The sequence below is a fragment of the Vidua macroura genome, chromosome 4 (assembly GCF_024509145.1).
Source record: "Vidua macroura isolate BioBank_ID:100142 chromosome 4, ASM2450914v1, whole genome shotgun sequence".
Lineage (NCBI taxonomy): Eukaryota > Metazoa > Chordata > Aves > Passeriformes > Viduidae > Vidua > Vidua macroura.
The window spans coordinates 42,057,642-42,076,823 of NC_071574.1; the positions used below are offsets into that span (position 1 = coordinate 42,057,642).

General features: G+C 38.8%; 1 protein-coding gene across 1 annotated transcript in view; it reads left to right on the forward strand.

Annotated features, from left to right (window-relative positions):
* SNX25 (sorting nexin 25) overlaps window positions 1-19,182 on the forward strand; it is an 80,972-nt gene that overhangs the window by 20,660 nt on the left and 41,130 nt on the right. The window contains exons 4-6 of the mRNA XM_053974998.1: window positions 10,816-10,988; window positions 11,848-12,034; window positions 17,722-17,792. Of these exons, the coding sequence (XP_053830973.1) occupies window positions 10,816-10,988; window positions 11,848-12,034; window positions 17,722-17,792 (431 nt within the window). The remainder of the gene's footprint in view (window positions 1-10,815; window positions 10,989-11,847; window positions 12,035-17,721; window positions 17,793-19,182) is intronic.

Consider the following 19,182-nt stretch of genomic DNA (forward strand, 5'->3'; position numbering starts at 1 on the left):
AGAATTTGTAGTTTTAACAAGAATTTGAGTTTTGTACAAATTGCTTTCTGCTATGGCATTTACTGTGCTAGAACATGCTGACATTTTAAGCTATAGACTGAGAACTAAGAAATATGCTTCTTCTAGCTTGGAAGCCTTTAATTATTTTCTATATTGTTGTCCTGGTTTTCAACTGAGATAGTTTATTTTCTTCCTAGTAGCTGATATGGTGCTGTATTATGGATTTAGGTTGAGAATAATGTTGACAACTGGTGTTCTAATTGTTCTTAAGCAGTGTTATGCTATGTCAAGGACTTTAGCTTCTCATACTGCCTGCCAGTGAGGAAGCTGAGGGAGTGGGCAACACAAGAAGCTGAGCAGTGACATAGCTAGGACAGCAGACCCCAGCTGGCCAAAGGGGTATTCCATACCATATGGTGTCATGTTCAATATATAAATTAGGTGAAAAGTTGTCTGGAAGATGCTGCTCGGGAGCTGGCTGGGCATCAGCAAGCAGGTGTTGAGCATTTGTGTTGTGTATCACTTGTTTTATATATTCTAATTCTATTATTATCATTATTATTAATTTTCCTGCCTTTTCTGTTCTGTTAAACTCTCTTTGTCTCAAGTCATAGAATGGCTTGGATTGGAAGAGACCTTAAAGGCCATCTAGTTCCAAACCCCTGCTGTGGGAGGGACACCTTTCATTAGACCAGATTGCTCAATGCCCCACCCAATCTGGCCTTGAACAGTTCCAGAGATGGGGCATCCATGACTTGTCTGGGAAACGTGTTCCAGTGCCTCATCACCATCACTGGGAAGAATTTCTTTCTAATCTCTAATCTAAACCTTCTCAGTTTGAAGCCATTACCCCTTGTCCTGTCACTACAGGCTCTTGTAAATGGTTTCTCTTCACCTTTCTTTTTGGCTCCCTTCAGGTGCCTGACGGCTGCAATTAGGTCACCCCAAAGTCAGGAATTTTACAGGGTTTTTTTATTCTCTTCCTCAGAGAAGGAGGAGGGTGAGGGAGTGATTGAAAATCTGTATGGTGTTCAACTGTCTACTGGGTTGAATCACTGTTGAATTACCACAGTTCAAACACAAAAAATTCATCTTCCTAAGGTAGGGAATGCAGATCTTCTTGATCTGCTTTGCTTTCTGTTAATATTTTAAAGACAGTAATAAATGTAAATTTGCATTCACATTTCCTTCTGTATCTCATAATGAATCCAGTTAGTTTTGGATGATAAATATACTGGAATAGAGTCTGTAATTAGTGGGAGGTATCTTTCCTGTTGTGATACCTCTTGGAGTGCTCCATTGTTTCTGCCACTGAGTTTATACTACAGCATGATAGCAGAGGGTATTTTGTCTATTGTGTGGCAGCTTATGAAGCTTTAAATACCTCTAATACTGTCTCTGGAGGGAGTGCTACCTGAGCCAATTTGTCTTGGTTTTCCTATATAACAGATAATCCACTACCACAGCAGAAAGGAGTCATCCATGCCCAGGAGGACAGATGTCTTGTTTTTTCAGAGTGAAGTTCATGTGTTTTGGGACTAGGTGCATGTTGGACACACAAATTTTTTTACTTTTCTGCTTTCACTGATGAACTTCAATCTGTGATTAACCAGGATGTCTGAGGGGATGAAAGTAGGCTGAGGCCCTTCACAATGAGGAAGGGTGCTACAGTCCTTTCTTTTGCTCCTGCTTTCCCTCTGGCTAATGTTAACCATCTCAAAAATCCACTCAGTAATAAACAGCTCAAGGTAAATAGCCAGCAGAGGCCAGAAATGAAGAAAAGTGCTGGGAGACCTTGTCTCCCTTCAAAGCATGGGTCAAGGCCAGGTTGGATGGGACTCTGAGCAACCTGGTCTAGTGGAAGGTGTCCCTGCCATGGCATGGGGTTGGAACTAGATGATCTTTAAGCCTCTTCCAACCCAAACCATTCTTTGGTAACAGGAGAGGCCACTTTCATGGTGGCTGGTTGGGGACAGGGCACTGGGAGAAAGGAACCTTTTAGTGTTTGGTCTGTTTCCCGTTTCTTTATTCTATCCCCTGGATTTCTTTAACAGCAGCTGTCTTTCCTGTGCATGCCACACACATCTACAGAGTGAAATAAGGGCAGAGACACTTCTAGCCATGGGCAGAACTGTCTGGAGTGACATAGACCAATGCAAGCTTTAGGCAAGACAGCTCCCAAATTTTTCATCTTACATGTGTCACTGGGGTGTACTTGGAGGTTCAGTTGGGATTTCGAAGGAAACTGTCACTTTCCAGTGTGAAAATTTGTTGCATTTTAAATAATTTAAATAGGAAATAATTTAATTTCTAGTATTAGCTTGGTGTATAGAAATGGAATATGATAGTTTCCTGTGTCCAGCATTAGCTAATTTATGAATTTGAGATATGGAGAAAAAGTCAGACCTGGATTTATTTTTAGCAGCCACTGCTCTTTTCCCATATGTGCAGGATCAGGAGTGCATTTATAACAGGATTAGCCAAGTGCATCCTGCAAGTGTAATGAGGTTAGTGTTTGGCCATTTGTGTTTCACCTTTTATTCCTTCATTCCTTCATATCTTGTTAAAAAGTCTTTGCTTGGTTACTTTAACTAGAATATAAGCAAGCTGAATACTGGCAATACCATTTTATGTAATCAAGGACAGACCGTGAGCTGAGTAAGGTGGTGTATAACAATGGAAATGGTCATATTGGTATGTGGTGCAGTGTTGTCTGTGGTGGCAGTGTGCTTTTAAGGGACTGAAATGATCTGATCCCAGGAATTTAGCTTCCCTCTGGTAGCATGATATGTTTGTTGAAAGCTAGAAACAGCTATTCTTCTGGATTAAATGCTCAGTCAGTACCAAAAGGACTTAAGCAAGATGCAGACAAATAAGAAGTACCTTTCTGTGAAGCTGTCCACATAAAAGGAAGAGGGAAATCCCTTGCCCTTTCTTTGGGCTAAGAATAACTGCTCTAAATATTTACAGAACTATTAACATTTGAGAAATAAAACCCTATTTTTTGCTGGGTGCAGCATAGGCAAAATAAGATTTGCCTGCATTAGGTAAGTAGGTATCATGGTTTAACCTCAGCCAGCAACAGTCCCACACAAACACTCACTCACTGCCCCACCAGCATGCTCAGGGAGATCTGTAAAAGTAAGTGCAGGAACTTGTGGGTTAAAAGTGAGAAAACTTGTGGGTTGACATAAAGACAGTTGAATGGGTAAAGCAAAAGGTGCACATAGAGCAAAACAAGTAATTCATTCACCACTTTCCATGGGCAGGCAAGTGTACAGCCACCTCCAGGAGAGCAGGGCCCTGTAACATGCAATAGTGACTTGGAAAGACAAACACCATCACTCCAAACATCCCCCCGCTTCCTCCTCTTCTCCCAGCTTTACGTACTGAGCATGATGCCCCATGGCCTGGAATATCCCTTTGGTCAGCTAAGTCACCTCTCCCGGCTGTCTCTTTCCGACTCCTTGTGCACCTCCAGCAGTGGGGTGATTCAAGAAGCAGAAAAGGGCCTTGATGCTGTCCAAGTGTTGCTCAGCAATAACAAAACCATATCTATATTATCAGTCTGTGTTCAGCACAAATCAAAAATATTGTCCAATACCAGCCATTGGGAAGAAAATAACCCCAGAAAAAATCAGCAGAGTAGGCATGTAGGATTGGAAGGTAGTTAATCCTTGTGTCTTGAACTCCCTGACAAGCAGTGATTTTTGGAACAAACCCCAGCAAGAAGAGGTCAAATGACACTGATTTTGTTTTTATTAGTAGTAGTATTTTAATTTTTTTCCCTATATCTTTTGGTTTTGAGTGTTCTCTGTCTTTAACCTACAGCTGGGGCACCTTTGACTCCAGAGACAGAGGAAGAATTGGTTTCTGCAAACATGAATATTTGGTATCGCAGGCTGCTTCTGACCAGTTGTCTACTACACAGCATCTGTTGGTATATCCTGAAGTGTTTTTATGTGTTTTTGTGCCCAGACTTGCAGCATAAGTTATGACTTAGCAAAATGAATGCTTGGGGTCTGCGGGCTGCTACCAGTGCTGATTCAGAATCTATAGTTAAGAGCTCAATGCTCTTGGAAAATGTTGTGGGGAAGCAGGATGGTGAGCTGTTTGGGGATTAAAGTTTGTATCATACGTGTTTTCATAATGTTCCTTTTGTTTTCTGTGTATTACAGACAGGATAAGGAGAGGAAATAACTCTTCATTTTCTTGGCCCAGCTGAATACCTTGGCATTAATAGGGTATATAACCTAATTTTTTTTGTGATTACAGTGTGCATTGTGATAAGATAGTAAAAAAAGAAGGCGATGTCACCACAAACTAATCAAGAGCAGACTGATACAAAGGGAGTTTTAACACTTGAGATTTAACTTGGTTAATTCTATAGATCCAAGTTTTCTGGATAGCAACTAAACACCTCCCACAGGCCTTGTTTTACTTTTATAATTCCATTTGTCAGAAACCAGAAATACTAAGAACTGGTTACCACAGTCAGCCTCTGGAAAGGGGATATCAAGGGGATTAGTATGAAGTTGTAGAGATTTGTTGCAATGGGAACTGCTGTGTATGAAAGTGCTGAGAGCAAATTAGTCATGAAAAACCAAGACCTGAGCATGTTATTAAATTCAACCCATAGCTAGCACCAGGTCTAAAGCTCACCATTTGTTTTCATGCTTCAATGTGGGAAGTTTGGTTTCCTGTTAATGATTGAGTATAACCTTGACACCATAATAAGCATTAAGGCATCCTACTGCTGATGTGGTCATACCACAGTTTGTAAGCCATTCATAAGTTCTTTGCCTCTGGTACTAATATGAGATGTCAAATGCTTATTCCTGAAAGAGGTAACTGTGGCATGTCTAAAGTGACAGGCTTTATGTACCGTAAACGTTAGTTGAAATTATGTATAAAACTTGCTCATTTTTCTTGATAAAATAGCAGCTGTGGAAATTTTGGGTTTAGCTTTGTTTACTGTTTCTATTTTTTGTTGTGCTTTCTGAGGTCTATGTGGTTTTTTTTTCCTGTTGTTTTCTTTTTTTTTTTTTTTAAGTAGATACTTTTTTCCTGTATATTTGTTATACTGGCTTGTAAAGGTTTAAATTTTTGTTTCTTTTATGTCTTAGAAAACTCATATAAATCAAACAGTTTTTACTTTGCTGCATTGTCAAGAAGCTTACAGCTCTGAGGGTGATATAGGTGAAGAGATACAGCCTGCTTGTGGCTTTGGTAGTTCTCAGAGTCGGTTTAATGAAAATGCATGGTGAATGTTGAATATACTGATGACACTTACATAGAGTTGCACGTGCACTTCAGCTCACAATTGTACTGATTGAGACTTAAATAGAGCTCTGCAAGGCTGTCTCTTGAAAGACTAAATAAAGAAATATCAAAGCTGAAGGAAACACTTTGTTATCCATCTATCCCTTAAGTAATTTCCTGTAGAGGAATTGTTAATTTTTTACAGACCCTTGATTTTGTTGTTTGGTGAGGGTTTTTTTGTTTGGTGTTTTTTTTTTTTAGGGGGGAGTGTGTGTGTGTGTGTGTGTGTAAACTTGCTTCCTGCCTTAATTTCAAAGCAAACTGACTTATGTTTGTCAAAGGTGCTTTGTGTCAGGTGCATACATCCAACTATAAAAACCAAGTTTTAATAATCCTGAGTCATTATAATACAGACAGTTACCAGATGGTCCTTGTCAAAAATATGGATATCTAGAGTAGATTCTCAGGAAAAACTATTTCCATGAGGTTGCTGTATTGGGAAACCTGGAATTCCAGGTGATAGTCTGGTCTTATGAAATGGCCACAGGTCCTGCATCCCTGAGGAATGAGGTACTGTTGTTAAAAGGTGTTGATATTTCTCAGAGTCCAGGACATCCCTCTGGCTGCCCTGGCTGTCTTGAGACCCTGGCAGGGGGCTTGGGGACCTTGGCAAGAAGTCAAAAACACTTGTGCCTTTGATTTTAGCCTGTGGGAGAGGCTGCCAACTCTATATGAGGAATTACAAGCCAAAAGGGTTTGAGTAGTGTAATAGGTGAATTGACACAGGGTGGAAAAGTAGAATTTTGGGGTTTTTAGAATGTAATTCAGGGGTACAAGATGGAGGAATCTGGACGTGTCCTAGCCTTCTTCTGCTTTGTCTTGTCCTCCTTGTCTTGGTGCGATTGTGACAGCTTTCTGTTGGTTTAAGGTAGAGATTCACTGTCTAACATAGGTGATGGGCACAAATCTGTAAACCTACAACGCGTAATTTTGGGTATATAATGTGGGAGCCGCCTAAGGCTCAGGGCAGACTGCTGTGACTTCTGTACTAGACGGACCTCGGCAGGTCAGAGAGAGAATGTTATAGATAAGGAAAAATAAACAACCTTGAAAACTCAACCTCACGCATTCCAGACCTCTTCTTCAGCTGCCGGGCAAGGGGAACAAGGACTTTTATGATTTTGGGGTCATTCAAAGCAAAGCTGACCCCGTCAGATATTGGCTCAGAGTTGCTTACTTATAGTATGGGAAGGAAATGATGATACTTCTATAACCCTGGTAATGTTTTAACTGCTTCTCTTCAGGAATACTGCAGCTAATCTGGTCTTCTGCTTTCCATTATAAAGTGCTGGATGAACTGAACTGTAGGCTTGTAAGGGGTAAAGTCTTAACACTGATGACACTCAGTGGGATGCACAGGCAGTAAATGCACAAAGTGACCTCTGAGCAGAGGATAGTCACAGGTGTTAGTTTGTTCCCAAAGAAAAGTACAGCTTGGAACAGACCTGGTACAAAGAAATTCACTTTGGCAGGTCCTATCTATTGATCTATATTTGTACTCTGCTGCTTGATCTTCCAGTGCTTTGAGGTGCAACTGAAGGAAATCCCTTTGCTTTCTGGTGCTATATAAAAGTACTGGATAGAGTTAAAAATTCAGAGAAGGCTTTTCATAAAATTACAGAAAAGGAATTTGAGCAAGGTTAAGGCTGACTCTGTAGCTCATGGGGGAGAGAAGATGGATATGATCTGTAAGAATGCTGTATAGAGCATATGTTCTGTCTACTGTTGTAAATCACTGAAGTCACCTGCATCTTGACAGATGTCTATTGTCACTATTACTTCAGTCTTAATTGTTCAAGAAGACACAAATGAATTAAGTTGCCACTTGCCATTATTTGAATATTGTCTAAAGGAGATTAATTGAGCCTGGTTTAAAGAGCTTGTATCATGCCTGTTTTGGAACTATTTTCTAGAATGCCACATTTATAGTAGTTGCACACAGTTGTGCTCAGAATTTGTGGCTAATTGACTGGGCTTTTAAAGCTCTGTCTAAAAATATCTGCAAACAGTCTTAGTTCAGTTTTCTGGGATTACTAAGGGACTATTTGTTGGGAAAATCCAACCACACAGTGCTAGTAATACATATTCGGAATTAGATAGGAAAAAAAATAATGTTTGTTACTATTTGGGTTATTTAATACTGCTTAATATCTTTATTGACACTGGAGAGATATAGCAGCACTCTGCTTTGTGTACATGTATGTGGATTGCACTTAAATTTCTGCTTTTCCTATTGGTCTCTGCAAAATGAACAGTGCCACATTCTCACAGAATTGAAGATCCAGGTTTTATATCAAGCCTTAAGAATATGCCTGATCAGGACATCTTAGCTCTTGCTCCAAGGTAGTAAACCGACATGGTTTGGTAAGTGGGCAGTGGTGTTAATACTTCTCTGATTGCTCACTGCTCTCTTTCTAAATGTGCATCAGTGAAGGGGAAGCCTGGGTTAAAAGGGCAGCTGTGTACTGGCCAGACCTTTAGTTGACACACAGTATTTCCCTGCAAGCTCGTCAATGGTAATATTGAGACAAATAGAACTGTAATGCTTCCTGTATACATGCAAAGGAGGATATAAACCGGTCTGGTTTGTCTTGTCTGATTTATCACTGTCATATTGATTTATTCTGTAGCCGTTCACTTCCCCCCAAGCTTCCTATCCTGCTTTCAGTCTTCCTTTTATTTCTCTTGCCCAGCAGTGATGAATACTTTAGGATTTGTTGACAAAACTGTTTGGCACTGACAGGCAAGGCTTCAAGTTGAATTTCCTGAAGACTTTGTTTCTCTAGTATTTTTGTAAATATCTTCCCTTTTGCTTTTTAGATCACATGTAGATATAGTTTGGCTAGGAAAACCTGTTCTAGAGAGTCATATCTTCTTTGGTATTGGAGACAACTCCAGGAAAAAATGAAGATTTTCTTGAACGGTCTGTAAACTGGAGAGTAGGCAACTCTGCTCCTCCCTTGCATTCCTGTAGGCAGGAACACACTAGACAAATGAGAAGGGTAAGAACCAAGTATTTGCCTATGTGCTTGTTTATTCTGTTCCATTTTCCGTTTGTGTTCTCCTGCCTGTGTGTCAGAAAAATCCTGGCATAGGTCCAGCTCAGCAAAGCTGTATGTGTTGGCTCTTGACTGGGAATAAATTTTTGCAGTAGGGGACAAAGTTCTCTTGCATGGGTGATACTATAGGTACAGTTAATGCTCCAGTGTGTTTGCAGTCCCAAACAGACTGGCATTCTTCAGGAGACTTGCAGATAGATATTGAAGACAAAGAAGGCCAATCTCAGTTCAGTGACATTTTCTATGCATTTTGGGTCTGTTTTATGCTTTGTATGTGCAAGATCACTATGCAAGATGTCCCAGAAATAAGGTGTCCAAAATAGATGGGTTTGTTTACAGGCCAAAAAGCAGTCACCATTTGCATTCAGTTCTCTGTATCATGGCTGTTAATACACAGGAATAATTTCTAGTGATAATTCCTGTACTTGGCACTAGTGAGGCTGTATCTTGAATCCTGGGTTTAGTTTTGGGCCCTTCACTGCAAGAAAGGCATAGAAGTGCTAGAACATGTCCAGAGGAAGCTGGGGAAGGATCTACAGGACCAGCCTTATGAGGGGTGGCAGAAGGAGCTGGGGGTGTTTAGTCTGGAGAAGAGGAGGCTCAGGAGAAACCTTATTGCTCTCTGCTGAGAGAACTGCCTGAAAGTAGGTTGTAGCCAAGTGGGGGTCTGTGTCTTTTCCCAGGTAACAAGCAACAGGATAAGAGGAAATGGCCTCAAGCTGTGCCAGGGGAGGCTTACATTATTAGGAAAAAATTTTTCACTGAAAACATGGTCATACATTGGAACAGGCTGTCCAAGGAAGTGGTAAAATTACTGTCCTGGGAAGTGTTAAAAATCCATGTAGATGTGACACTTAAGGACATGGCTTAATGGTGGACTTCATGATCTAAAAGGGCTTTTTCAACCTTAATTTTTCTATGTTCACTGTGAGTCATCCTGTTTGCCAGCATTTTTGCATACGCTTCTGGCTGTGTTTCTAAGTGGCTGACTTTGGGTGCCCCAACCTGTCTGGAAGACTTTACTTCCACAATAAGAGTTGGCTGTAGGTAAATGACCCAGACTTTCTGTCAGTAATCTGCCTAGGACTTGTCTGAGTTTGGATAAATAATGAATGCCTTTAAGGGAGAACATGACAGGGAATGTTTGATGTGGTGCAAAGGGGGCTGCACAGGGGCTGGGGTATGCAAGAAGAGTAGAAATGCACTGAGGAAAACAGCTATGTATTCATCTGCCACTGAGAAAAGGTCGTACCAGAACAAGATAAACAGCTTTCTGAGCTCAGTCAGCTGCACCACCTGGACTGGTTGATAATGAAGATTACAGGTCATCTTCATAAACCACTACTCCTCAGAAAAGAGTATTTATATCCAAGATGTTCCAAGGGACTTGTTTTGAAATTTGTCATACCTATAACAATTGAAACACCTTTCATGATCCGTGTTTGCAAACAAAACATTTGATTTGTGATTGAGTTAAAGGCATTAGTCAAATCAAATCCAAATGTCATCTTTACATTCGTTTTTCTGAAAAATAATTGTAAAACCAATTTTAGTCTCCTTAAGATGAATTATTGTATTACTAGAACAAAATCAGAGTTAACGTTGCTATTCAAACATATTTTCATCCTTCTGAGCTGTCACTATTGGCCGTATAGTGGTGTATAGCTGAAAACATTTGGCTTGACGGTATACAGTTCTTGGTCACTTTCTCCACCAACAGAAGCAGTGGGCTTAGAGCAGCTCTGTGAGTAGCAGTCAGTTGAGTAGGACAGCAGCCTAACCTAACCAGGGCAGCCTCCAGCTCTGGGAAGAAAGTAGATGTTATGGGAAATAGGAGCAGGTACTGGTATGAGACATGACAGGTACAAGCCTTTGTAGCACCTTAGAGCCTTCTACTGACAACAAGTCTTGGTTGCCTTTGTAAATGACTGTGGTGCCTCTCAGGTGACACTCTGTCTGGAACCACTGGCTTGGTCACCTTGTTAAAATGGATTGGAGCACATCAGGCATGTGGTCATAAAAGAGCTGCTAGGATACCTTGTCTCTGCTTCTGCAGCTGGTTTTATATAAAGAAAACGTACAGCTGTGACCTGCACTAAGGAGTTCAGTCAAACATGGTCTGAAAAGTCCAGAAAAACATTGATACCTGCAAGGAGATAAAGTAGATAGTGTTGGGAACAGAATCAAGGTGAGGGAGATTTGCTCCCTGTTTCTTTCAGAGATGTCATCCAAAGACTTGTTTGTGAGGAGTCTGCAAACAGCACGGTGTGCATCACGGGCTTACTCACCCAGCAGCATATTGCTGTGCATGTTCAGCACAGCACCCACCTGGTGTTCATGCTGCAGCATTTTATCAATTAGCGACTGATGATCGTAGGTAACTTCTGATACAAGTGGTATGTAAGTTCTCTCCTTTTTGTTTTTCTCCTTCTAGGCAGGAAGATCCACCAAGACCTTTTTTGCTGCACTCATGCTTGAGGAGCTCTGATGAAGAAGTAAGATTTCTGCAAAAATGTTCTCAAGTTCTGGTGTATTGTCTCCTACCCTCAAAGGATGTCCAGTCTGTCAGCTTGCGCATAGTCCTTGCAGAAATACTTGCAACAAAAGGTAGATCAAAGATAAGAGATGATTAACCATTTGTACATGTACAATACTAGCAATTACAAAGTTTATCGTGTATAAGTCTTGATGCTCTGCTTTTATATTCTGAAATTTAATTTCTGTGATAGCCAGTAAGACGCTATATTCAAAAAATCAAGCATATACTTACTTATCTCTCATGATCTGCTGCCAGGCTGTATCACATTTCAGGATAAAACACAATTTGTCCTTTCTTATTCTGTTTTTTTCACAGAGGAATACTTTTGCAGCTTTCCTTGGCATTATTTATAGTGATTATATGAATAATTCTGGCCTTTTATATTACATTCAGATGAATAAACACATCCTTAAATCTGTGGATCCTATAACTGAATCATTATATTATATTTAATTCATTATTTTACATGTTGATTTATGCAGTGTGTTTTTTTTTAATGGAGGGATTTCTATTTTGCTTTTATCAGCTACACTTTTTATAAATACAGAACGCATTTTTTATGTCACTGTGAAATTCAGAAATTATGAAGTTCCAAGTATATTGCGCAATTCAGTTTACTTTCATTTATACTGGCTGTAGTGTCATAGCCTTCAGAACACACAGCATAAAGAGTGAAAACACTTGGAATTTTTCAAACAGAGCTCAGCTTTGTGAATGTACATCAATTTCTGTAATAGAATAACCAGTTTTATCAAGAAAGTATATGCAATCTCAAATGTACTGTGTGGTCCAGAAGACTGGTTTTGTATTTTTTGATGTTTATAAACTTGGATATTTATTTTTGCCTTTTAGCTGCAGTTTTTATTTGCAAGACATAAGTTATTCTTCAGCATAAGGATTTTGTTTTAAAATATTTTTTCTCTCCAGTACTGAAACCATTGGTGGAACTGCTGAGTGATCCAGATTACATTAACCGAATGCTACTCAGCCAGCTGGAGTACAGAGAACAGATGAATGAGCATCAGAAGAAAGACTACACATATGCTCCTTCTTATGAGGAGTTCATCAAGCTCATTAACAGCAGCTCTGATGTTGAATTCCTGAAACAACTGAGGTATTTAATGTTTCACTGTAGCTCATTCAAAACTAAACATGCTTCTTTTCCAGCCCATTACTAAGACTTGAATGAATTGTGATTTTTCTTTTTAAATTTAATTTTAGATTTCTTTTTGTTTGGTGAAGCAGAGATAGTAAGGATGATAAGCTACAACATTTTTTAGATCTCTAATGTAATCAGCATTTTAGCTCAGTGGCAGAAAATGCATAAAAATTCTGCTTAGTATTATACTGGAGATGATTGTACTGTTGAAAGGGATAAATGCTTGAAATGTATGAAAGGCATACTGAACTCTTCTTTGCAACTTCCCTCTGTGGAATTAGATGAAATATGTTGAATTTCCATTGGTGTGGATGGTTTTCTCCTCATTATGAATTATGACTGGCTAGGATGGTCTGGTGACTGTGAACTATAGTGATCTTAGGGACACTGAGCATTCAGAACAGCTTGTTGTGATTCTGTGGCATGGAAAGAAGGGGTTTGAGTTCCAGCACATTATACCACTGGATGAGAGGTTTTCTTGGACTATTGCAGGGAGGTGTTTCCCAATTGCATCCTTCTTAACCATGTTAATGACCTCTACAGAGCTTGTTAAAAACAGAAAAAACATCACTGAGCTCCTACATATCAAGAGTTTGTTTGATATTTGTTTGCCTGTTTTCTAATGCAAATAGCACCTGCTCCCTTTCATACTAATTCTACTCACTGTCTCATCTTTTTCCTTATATCTCTCCTCTTAATATGAGATACTGCCTGCATCTCAAGCTTGCTTGCCCAAGAACCAGTTGTTTATGCTTGCCTTATCTTTACAGCTGCTTCTCCTGATTTCTGATTTATGTGAAAGGATAATGAGCAGCTGACTGGGAAGTGGGGAACAGAGATAACTGCTGTTATACAACCTCCATAGATGTCCTTGAGTTGGTTTTGTTGAGCAGAGCAAAGCTTTGGAGGATGCCTGAAACCATTTCTGGAGCGTTTGTCCTAAGCTCTTATCACCTCTTCCCAACTCCTGTTGCTGCTGCAGGCCAGTTTTTTCTCTTCTCAAATGACTGCAGAAACATCTGAAATACACATGCATATTGATGACATTTGGTGACTTCTGTGTCATCTCTTGTGACCCTGAACTTCTGTTAGGCTTGGCCTGATCAGGCCAAGAGATGACTTACTGGGATGGAGTGTGCAGGCTGCACAAATAACGTCATCCTTTCTCTTGTTCTCCTCTTTGATTCTGAAACCACTTGCATTTCTGGGATAGGAAAATACATTTAGGTGATGGTGAAATGATTCTGTTGCTTGGCTACTTATTGTTCATCTGCTGTAAAATTTGCTCTTTACTCTAGGACAGTGAGCCTTTCCTGAGAGCAGAAATTAGTCTATATTAGACTCTGCCTAAAACCTAATTGATGTATTTATTAGCATAATCACACTAATGGATCTGTTTGTTTCAAAAGAGACCCAACTCTTATGTTGTTGTTGTTGTTCAAGCACATTAATGCTCAGTGTGTTCTCTCTTTAGCTCATAGGTCACTTTAAATTGTGTTCTTTAATACCAGAGAGCAGATCTGCTTTATGAAATAATGTGGTTTTGGCTGCACCTAGGTTTTTCCTTTCTAGTCCGTGAAGTCCAACTGCCTCATCTTGAAATATGTTCCTCTACACCCTACAAAATGTTGGTCAGTCTAACCTGGTCAGTATTTCAATGGAAAATATCTGAGAAAATGTATTTTCTTTTTTAAGAGAAACAGTATCTGATTTTGGAGGCAGTGTTCTTCCTTCCTCTGGGATAGTGGTTAAAGAGCGTTTCCTGTGGGAGGAGGCATTCCCATTCTCTTTGTCCTCTAGCACTGTGGGAGCACCCAGAGAAAGATGGGCCAACCTGCAGTCATTTCAAATTTGTGTAGTCTGTTTGGCAAAGCTTTCATGGTTAACCAGTGAAAGCTTGCAGATTTGCATTAACAAACCAAGCAGTGGTCCCTATATGGATTGAAAACCAAACAAAACCAGGTGGTACTTAGCTGTAATTCACAACAGTGAACCATAGGGCAAATCTATAAAGGAGTTAAACAGGAAGAAACAAATAAGCTGTTGTGCACTTATCCCTGAGAAGCACAGTAAGAGTCTGTTGGAGTGATGGGAATGGGGCAAATGCTTCCCTTTCTCTTACAACAAATAAATTACTGACATGTTTTACTTGAACAGAGTTTTCCAGTTAGATGCTATTCTGGGTAATTATGCTCATCAAGAATTCCTGTTCTTGCTTTTATTTGGAAATCATTTTTCAGTGTCTGTTCTAAGCCAGTGCATGACATTCATGAATTCTAAGCCTCCTCCTGTTACTTATAATGTTGGCACATAACATCTTGGTAAAGAACACATACAGGCAGTAGCAATTTTCAATGTAGGTTTAGCTTTGAGGAAAATTTATCCTAAGGCACTACAGTTGCTAGGAACTCATTATTTTGTATTAAACATTCCTGTCATGCTTATCTTTGCAGATTGATTATTATCTGTTAAATAAAATAAAGATAAAATACCTTGCTAAGTTCAAGGGGCTGTGAGACACTGATAAACATTTCCTTAGGCTCTTGACTGAGCACAGCCGAGAAGGCAGGGACTCCTGGGTGCCTCTTGATGTGTGCACGTGACAGTACAGGAGGGAGGGCTGCTAGGGCATCCTTCCAGACTGAGTTAATTAACAGGGTTTTGCTAGGCTTTCTTGTGGTAATAGCCAGGTATTCATGGTGGGGAAGGCAAGGAAAACCTCTGGCTGGTTCCGTGGAAACCTGTGGGTGAAAGGTGTGTGTTGCTCTCACCCAGGAAGTCAGAAAAGAGAGGGAGGCTATGCGGGTTTCCTTGTAAGCGAATGTAAAGCTCTCTGCTGTGCAAATAGCTCTCCCTGGAAGGATAATAACGGTGCTAGGATTTTCTAAATCTTATTTCTCTCCTAGCTTAGAAGCACTACCTTAAGAAGAAATATTGTATTGATTTTCTGGATTGCTTTTATGGATTTTATTTTTGGAATTCATTTGAATGATGCAGTAACTACTTAATATTAATTTTGGAGAACTTTAGGATTCATTGTTTGTACCTATAGTGAACCTCTAACATTTAGTCGCTTAATCTCTTGGAACATAATTATTGTTTTTGTGGAAATATCCCTTTAATTTTTGTAGGGAAATCAGGGGAGCTGAGACTTTCATAAAAAGGAATTTGCTGATTTCCGGGGAGCTGTTTTGGGGTTTTTTGTTTGTTTTCCTATCATACCTTTACCCTTTTAAAAGTTTAATTTACTGGGGGGAATGGGGTGAGAACAAACCAGCAAAGCTTTCACAGGAGGGACCATTGTATGGTTATACACAAATGTCCTTCAAACCCACACTCTCTAATGTTTCATTTCTTTGATGTTTGTCATGAAGGCAGGCAGACTTTTATTCCTGTATTACCAAGTTTTCACATAGAGTGTTGTCCCTATGTCTTTCAAGAAGAAACAGTTAAACAGTGAAATTTCACCTTAATTTCCCCTCAGACTGAATTTAGCATGGATTAATTGGAATTCTGCTACAAATAAAGAAGAGATGAATTCTTTTACATCAGATGTGAAACATGTACTTTCTCTGTCAGGAGAAGACTAAAGATAAAAGACATGCTGAATTAAAAACATAGTTGAGAACAAATAGTAATAAAGAGATAAGCTGGTGGATAGTTTTAATTCTGCTCTCAGGATCAGCATTGTATTTATGCTGATATTTATTTTTATAGCAGCAAAAAGTCACAACACAGTTCACTGTAAGGAAGACCATTACTACTGGCTCTGTATCATCTTTTACCTAAGAAATGAGAGAAGTGCATGAATAGAACAGAGAATAGGGAAGAAGGAAGTAATATGGATGTGAGGCCATGAAGGGTCCCATTTATCGAGTGCAGTCACTTCCTTAAATTAATATATCACATCTAAAATGTCCTTAGATGTTTGCTCATCAGCACCACATAATATCTAGCAACTAGAATATTTGGAACAGAGTTACAGGGAGGAAAGGGTCATGGTCTGGCAGTGTAGCAAGGGTGTGTTTCTTGGTGCTGTGTTGTACAGCACTCCCATTGAGTAGCTTCAGCAGGAGCCCAGTGCTTGGGAGGAGCAGACTACATAGTATCTTTGAGCATGTAACTTCAAGCATCTCCCATATTAAAGTAACACAAAGAACAGGAAAAAAAGAGATGCTGTGTTAAGTATTGGTAATAAAAAAAAGTGAAACCATAAAAGTGAACAAATGGGAGTAAATCTGGAAGGAAAAAATGGCAAGGTAAGTGGGAAGTACTTTCCATGTGCACTTGGTTGTCCATACCTTGTTTGATAAATTCATGATTTCACAGTTAGCCTACAATACCTGAGTGTGGTCAATGAGTGTCATTGCAGTGAGTGGCATTTACAGATCACATAAGCAATGCATCAAAAGTCTAACTGAACTGTCCTAAATAATTTGGGAAGCCTTGGTCTGAGTGTGTGTGACTTTGTATGCACCACAACACCACCCTTACTATGGGGCTGTATTTCCTCTGACAGACTGGGCAAGAACTCTGGTAGTGGGTGGAAACAATCAAAATACAGTAATGGCAAAAGTAAGTAGTGTTACAAAAATTACAGGTTTTCAAACAGGTTTTCAGGTTTCAATTTGATAACTGAAGAATTTGCTGCAGAAAAAAAATCTGGAAATGTAGTTGTGAGTGTATGCTGTGTGTATAAAACTGCGTATACAATGAGCCAGAGACAATCAAAATCCTAAAAGAGTTACAAGAAAAATGGGGGGAATTGAGTGATGTTGGTGAGAAAAGTTTACATGAAAGAAGGTAAATATGTTTTAAGGATCACATGTTCTTTCTTAAATGGAGAATAAATCATCACAGAAATAGCTTTTCCAGGAGGCTTCAGCTTTCATCTAAGAGTTAACTTGATAGATAGCAAATTCACTGGAATACTTGCTTTCTTACGAGTATCAGTAGCTACCAAAGTAAATGCATTGAAAGGAGTGTTATGACCAGGACTTTGACATTTATGAAAACTTAACTGACAGTCATTTTCTTTGCTGAGTGCATAGTATTTGTTAGTTACAAAATCAGTTTTACTTAAAATTCAGTTTGCTAGCTGCATTAGCTGTCTGCTATTGTTTAATGTAGTTTTAGATGATAAACATGTTTTAATTATTCCTGGAGTGTAGTGCTTTGATGTTTTATGTATTTCAGTGTAATTTGTTTCTTCTGCAAATTTATATATGCTCCATTTTGAGTGGATTAGCTGGAAGAACCTTACAGACAGCTCTTTTCTTCTAAACTGAACTGCCACCCTGGTTTCCTAAAGAAAACTTATATATAATGTTTAGAGTGTGACTTCATATTGTGTTTACTGCATATTACCTGTCTGTGCAATGCCATCAGTTGAGAGAAGAGTGCAGTATTATGGTTAGTTGAATGTCTCCTTTTTGTTACAAGACAATCTGTTTTCCCTGCTTCTTAGGTTGCAGGTATACTGTGAGATGAATTTGTTTCTAGATGAGGAGGAAGTAGAAGTATTTTGATTTTTATTAATTTTTAAGTGTGCTGTATGAAGAACACATTGTAAAAAATTAATGCCGTGTTTTTTTCTTCTCCTCTCTCTCTTCACCCTTATTCCCTACTGTTTTTAAAATTAGGTATCAAATTGTAGTGGAAATAGTTCAGGCAACCACAATCAGCAATATTCCCCAAGTGAAGAGACAGAAAGGTAAGATTCCATTTTTAAGTCACATCTGTTGTTTTCATTTTGAAAAACTGTTTGAACTCCTGCCATACATATGCAATCAGTGTGTGTGGGTTTTTTAGACAGATTTTAGGAATGCTATGCCTTTAGTATTTTGTTGCTGTTTCATTTGTCTGAATCTTCCAGAAGCTCACATGATATGATTATCCCCCCACCCTCTCTTCATCTAAGCTGATGGATCATGAGAAAGGTCATATCTATGATACATTTATTTTCAGAACTTGCTGTGACTGGGATTTCTGACATTACAAGTTCATATGCTGAGAATCATATTTCCACTTTTTTTAATCCAATCTGTTCTTCAAAATTTCAGTCTGTTCTCTTTGAAACACAAAAGAAGGAATGATACAGCATAATTTGTCAGTCAGACTTTATTTTGACTCTTCAATGTATTATGTTTTCCAGTTGCAATAGAGTCCTCTTAAATCTTCAATGAGTTGGTAATGGCTGTCTTTTTAAAAGTAGTGCATATTACAGTTGTACTTATATTTTTTACATATACTACTTTTTATGGCTCTCAAAATATATAAAAACTGAGGTATATCATCAGGAGATGATCTTAATGGCAAAATTACTGACCAAATCATTGCTTAGGGAGGTATACTTCAGTTGTATCAATGCATAATAAAAAGGCAATAGATAGTAAAATAATTTCTTTATAAATACATCTGTAAGATTTTAGGTTCTCATGTAATCTCTGTCTCTCTGTAGGTTAAAAAAATCCTTTTCTAGTTCCATGTATCAGAAAGGAAAACTTTAAAAAGTCTATTCAAGTGTAATGAAAAATGCAGAAACAGAAAATGAACATGCTGTGCGGTGGGGAAATTTTTGACAATCTGAAGAGCTTGAGGTCCATGCTCAAGTTTCAGAAAGTATAAGGCTGTCAACACCAATAATGCTTTTTGTTTACACTCTAAAATAGAGCTAAATGTGCATTCCAGTAGAATACGTTGCTTGTATCAAACAAAGATTAAAGGAAAAGTAGGCTTTGGTTTGTATTCAAGTGTACATTATAGAAATAGATATTAATATTTTTCAGATGAAAGGTAGTTGAATAGGAAGTCTGTTTCATAAAGTAATAAAATGAGACAAAGGAATTTAACTCTGAGAACATCCTGAAAAATCAAATCTTGCTAAGCCCGTATTTCCATTTGTGCTACCATTGGTCTTTTTGAGACAGTAATTGATTTGGGGAATATTTTTATAGTTTATGTTCCTACAATTAATTATTTACTAATTAATTCTCTTGCTCTCTCACTTGACTTTATCTGTTTAAATATCTAGTGTTCTAAATCCTGAACAGAATATGTTTTTAAAGCTACAGTTGTCTGGTATGGAAGAACAGGTACAAAAA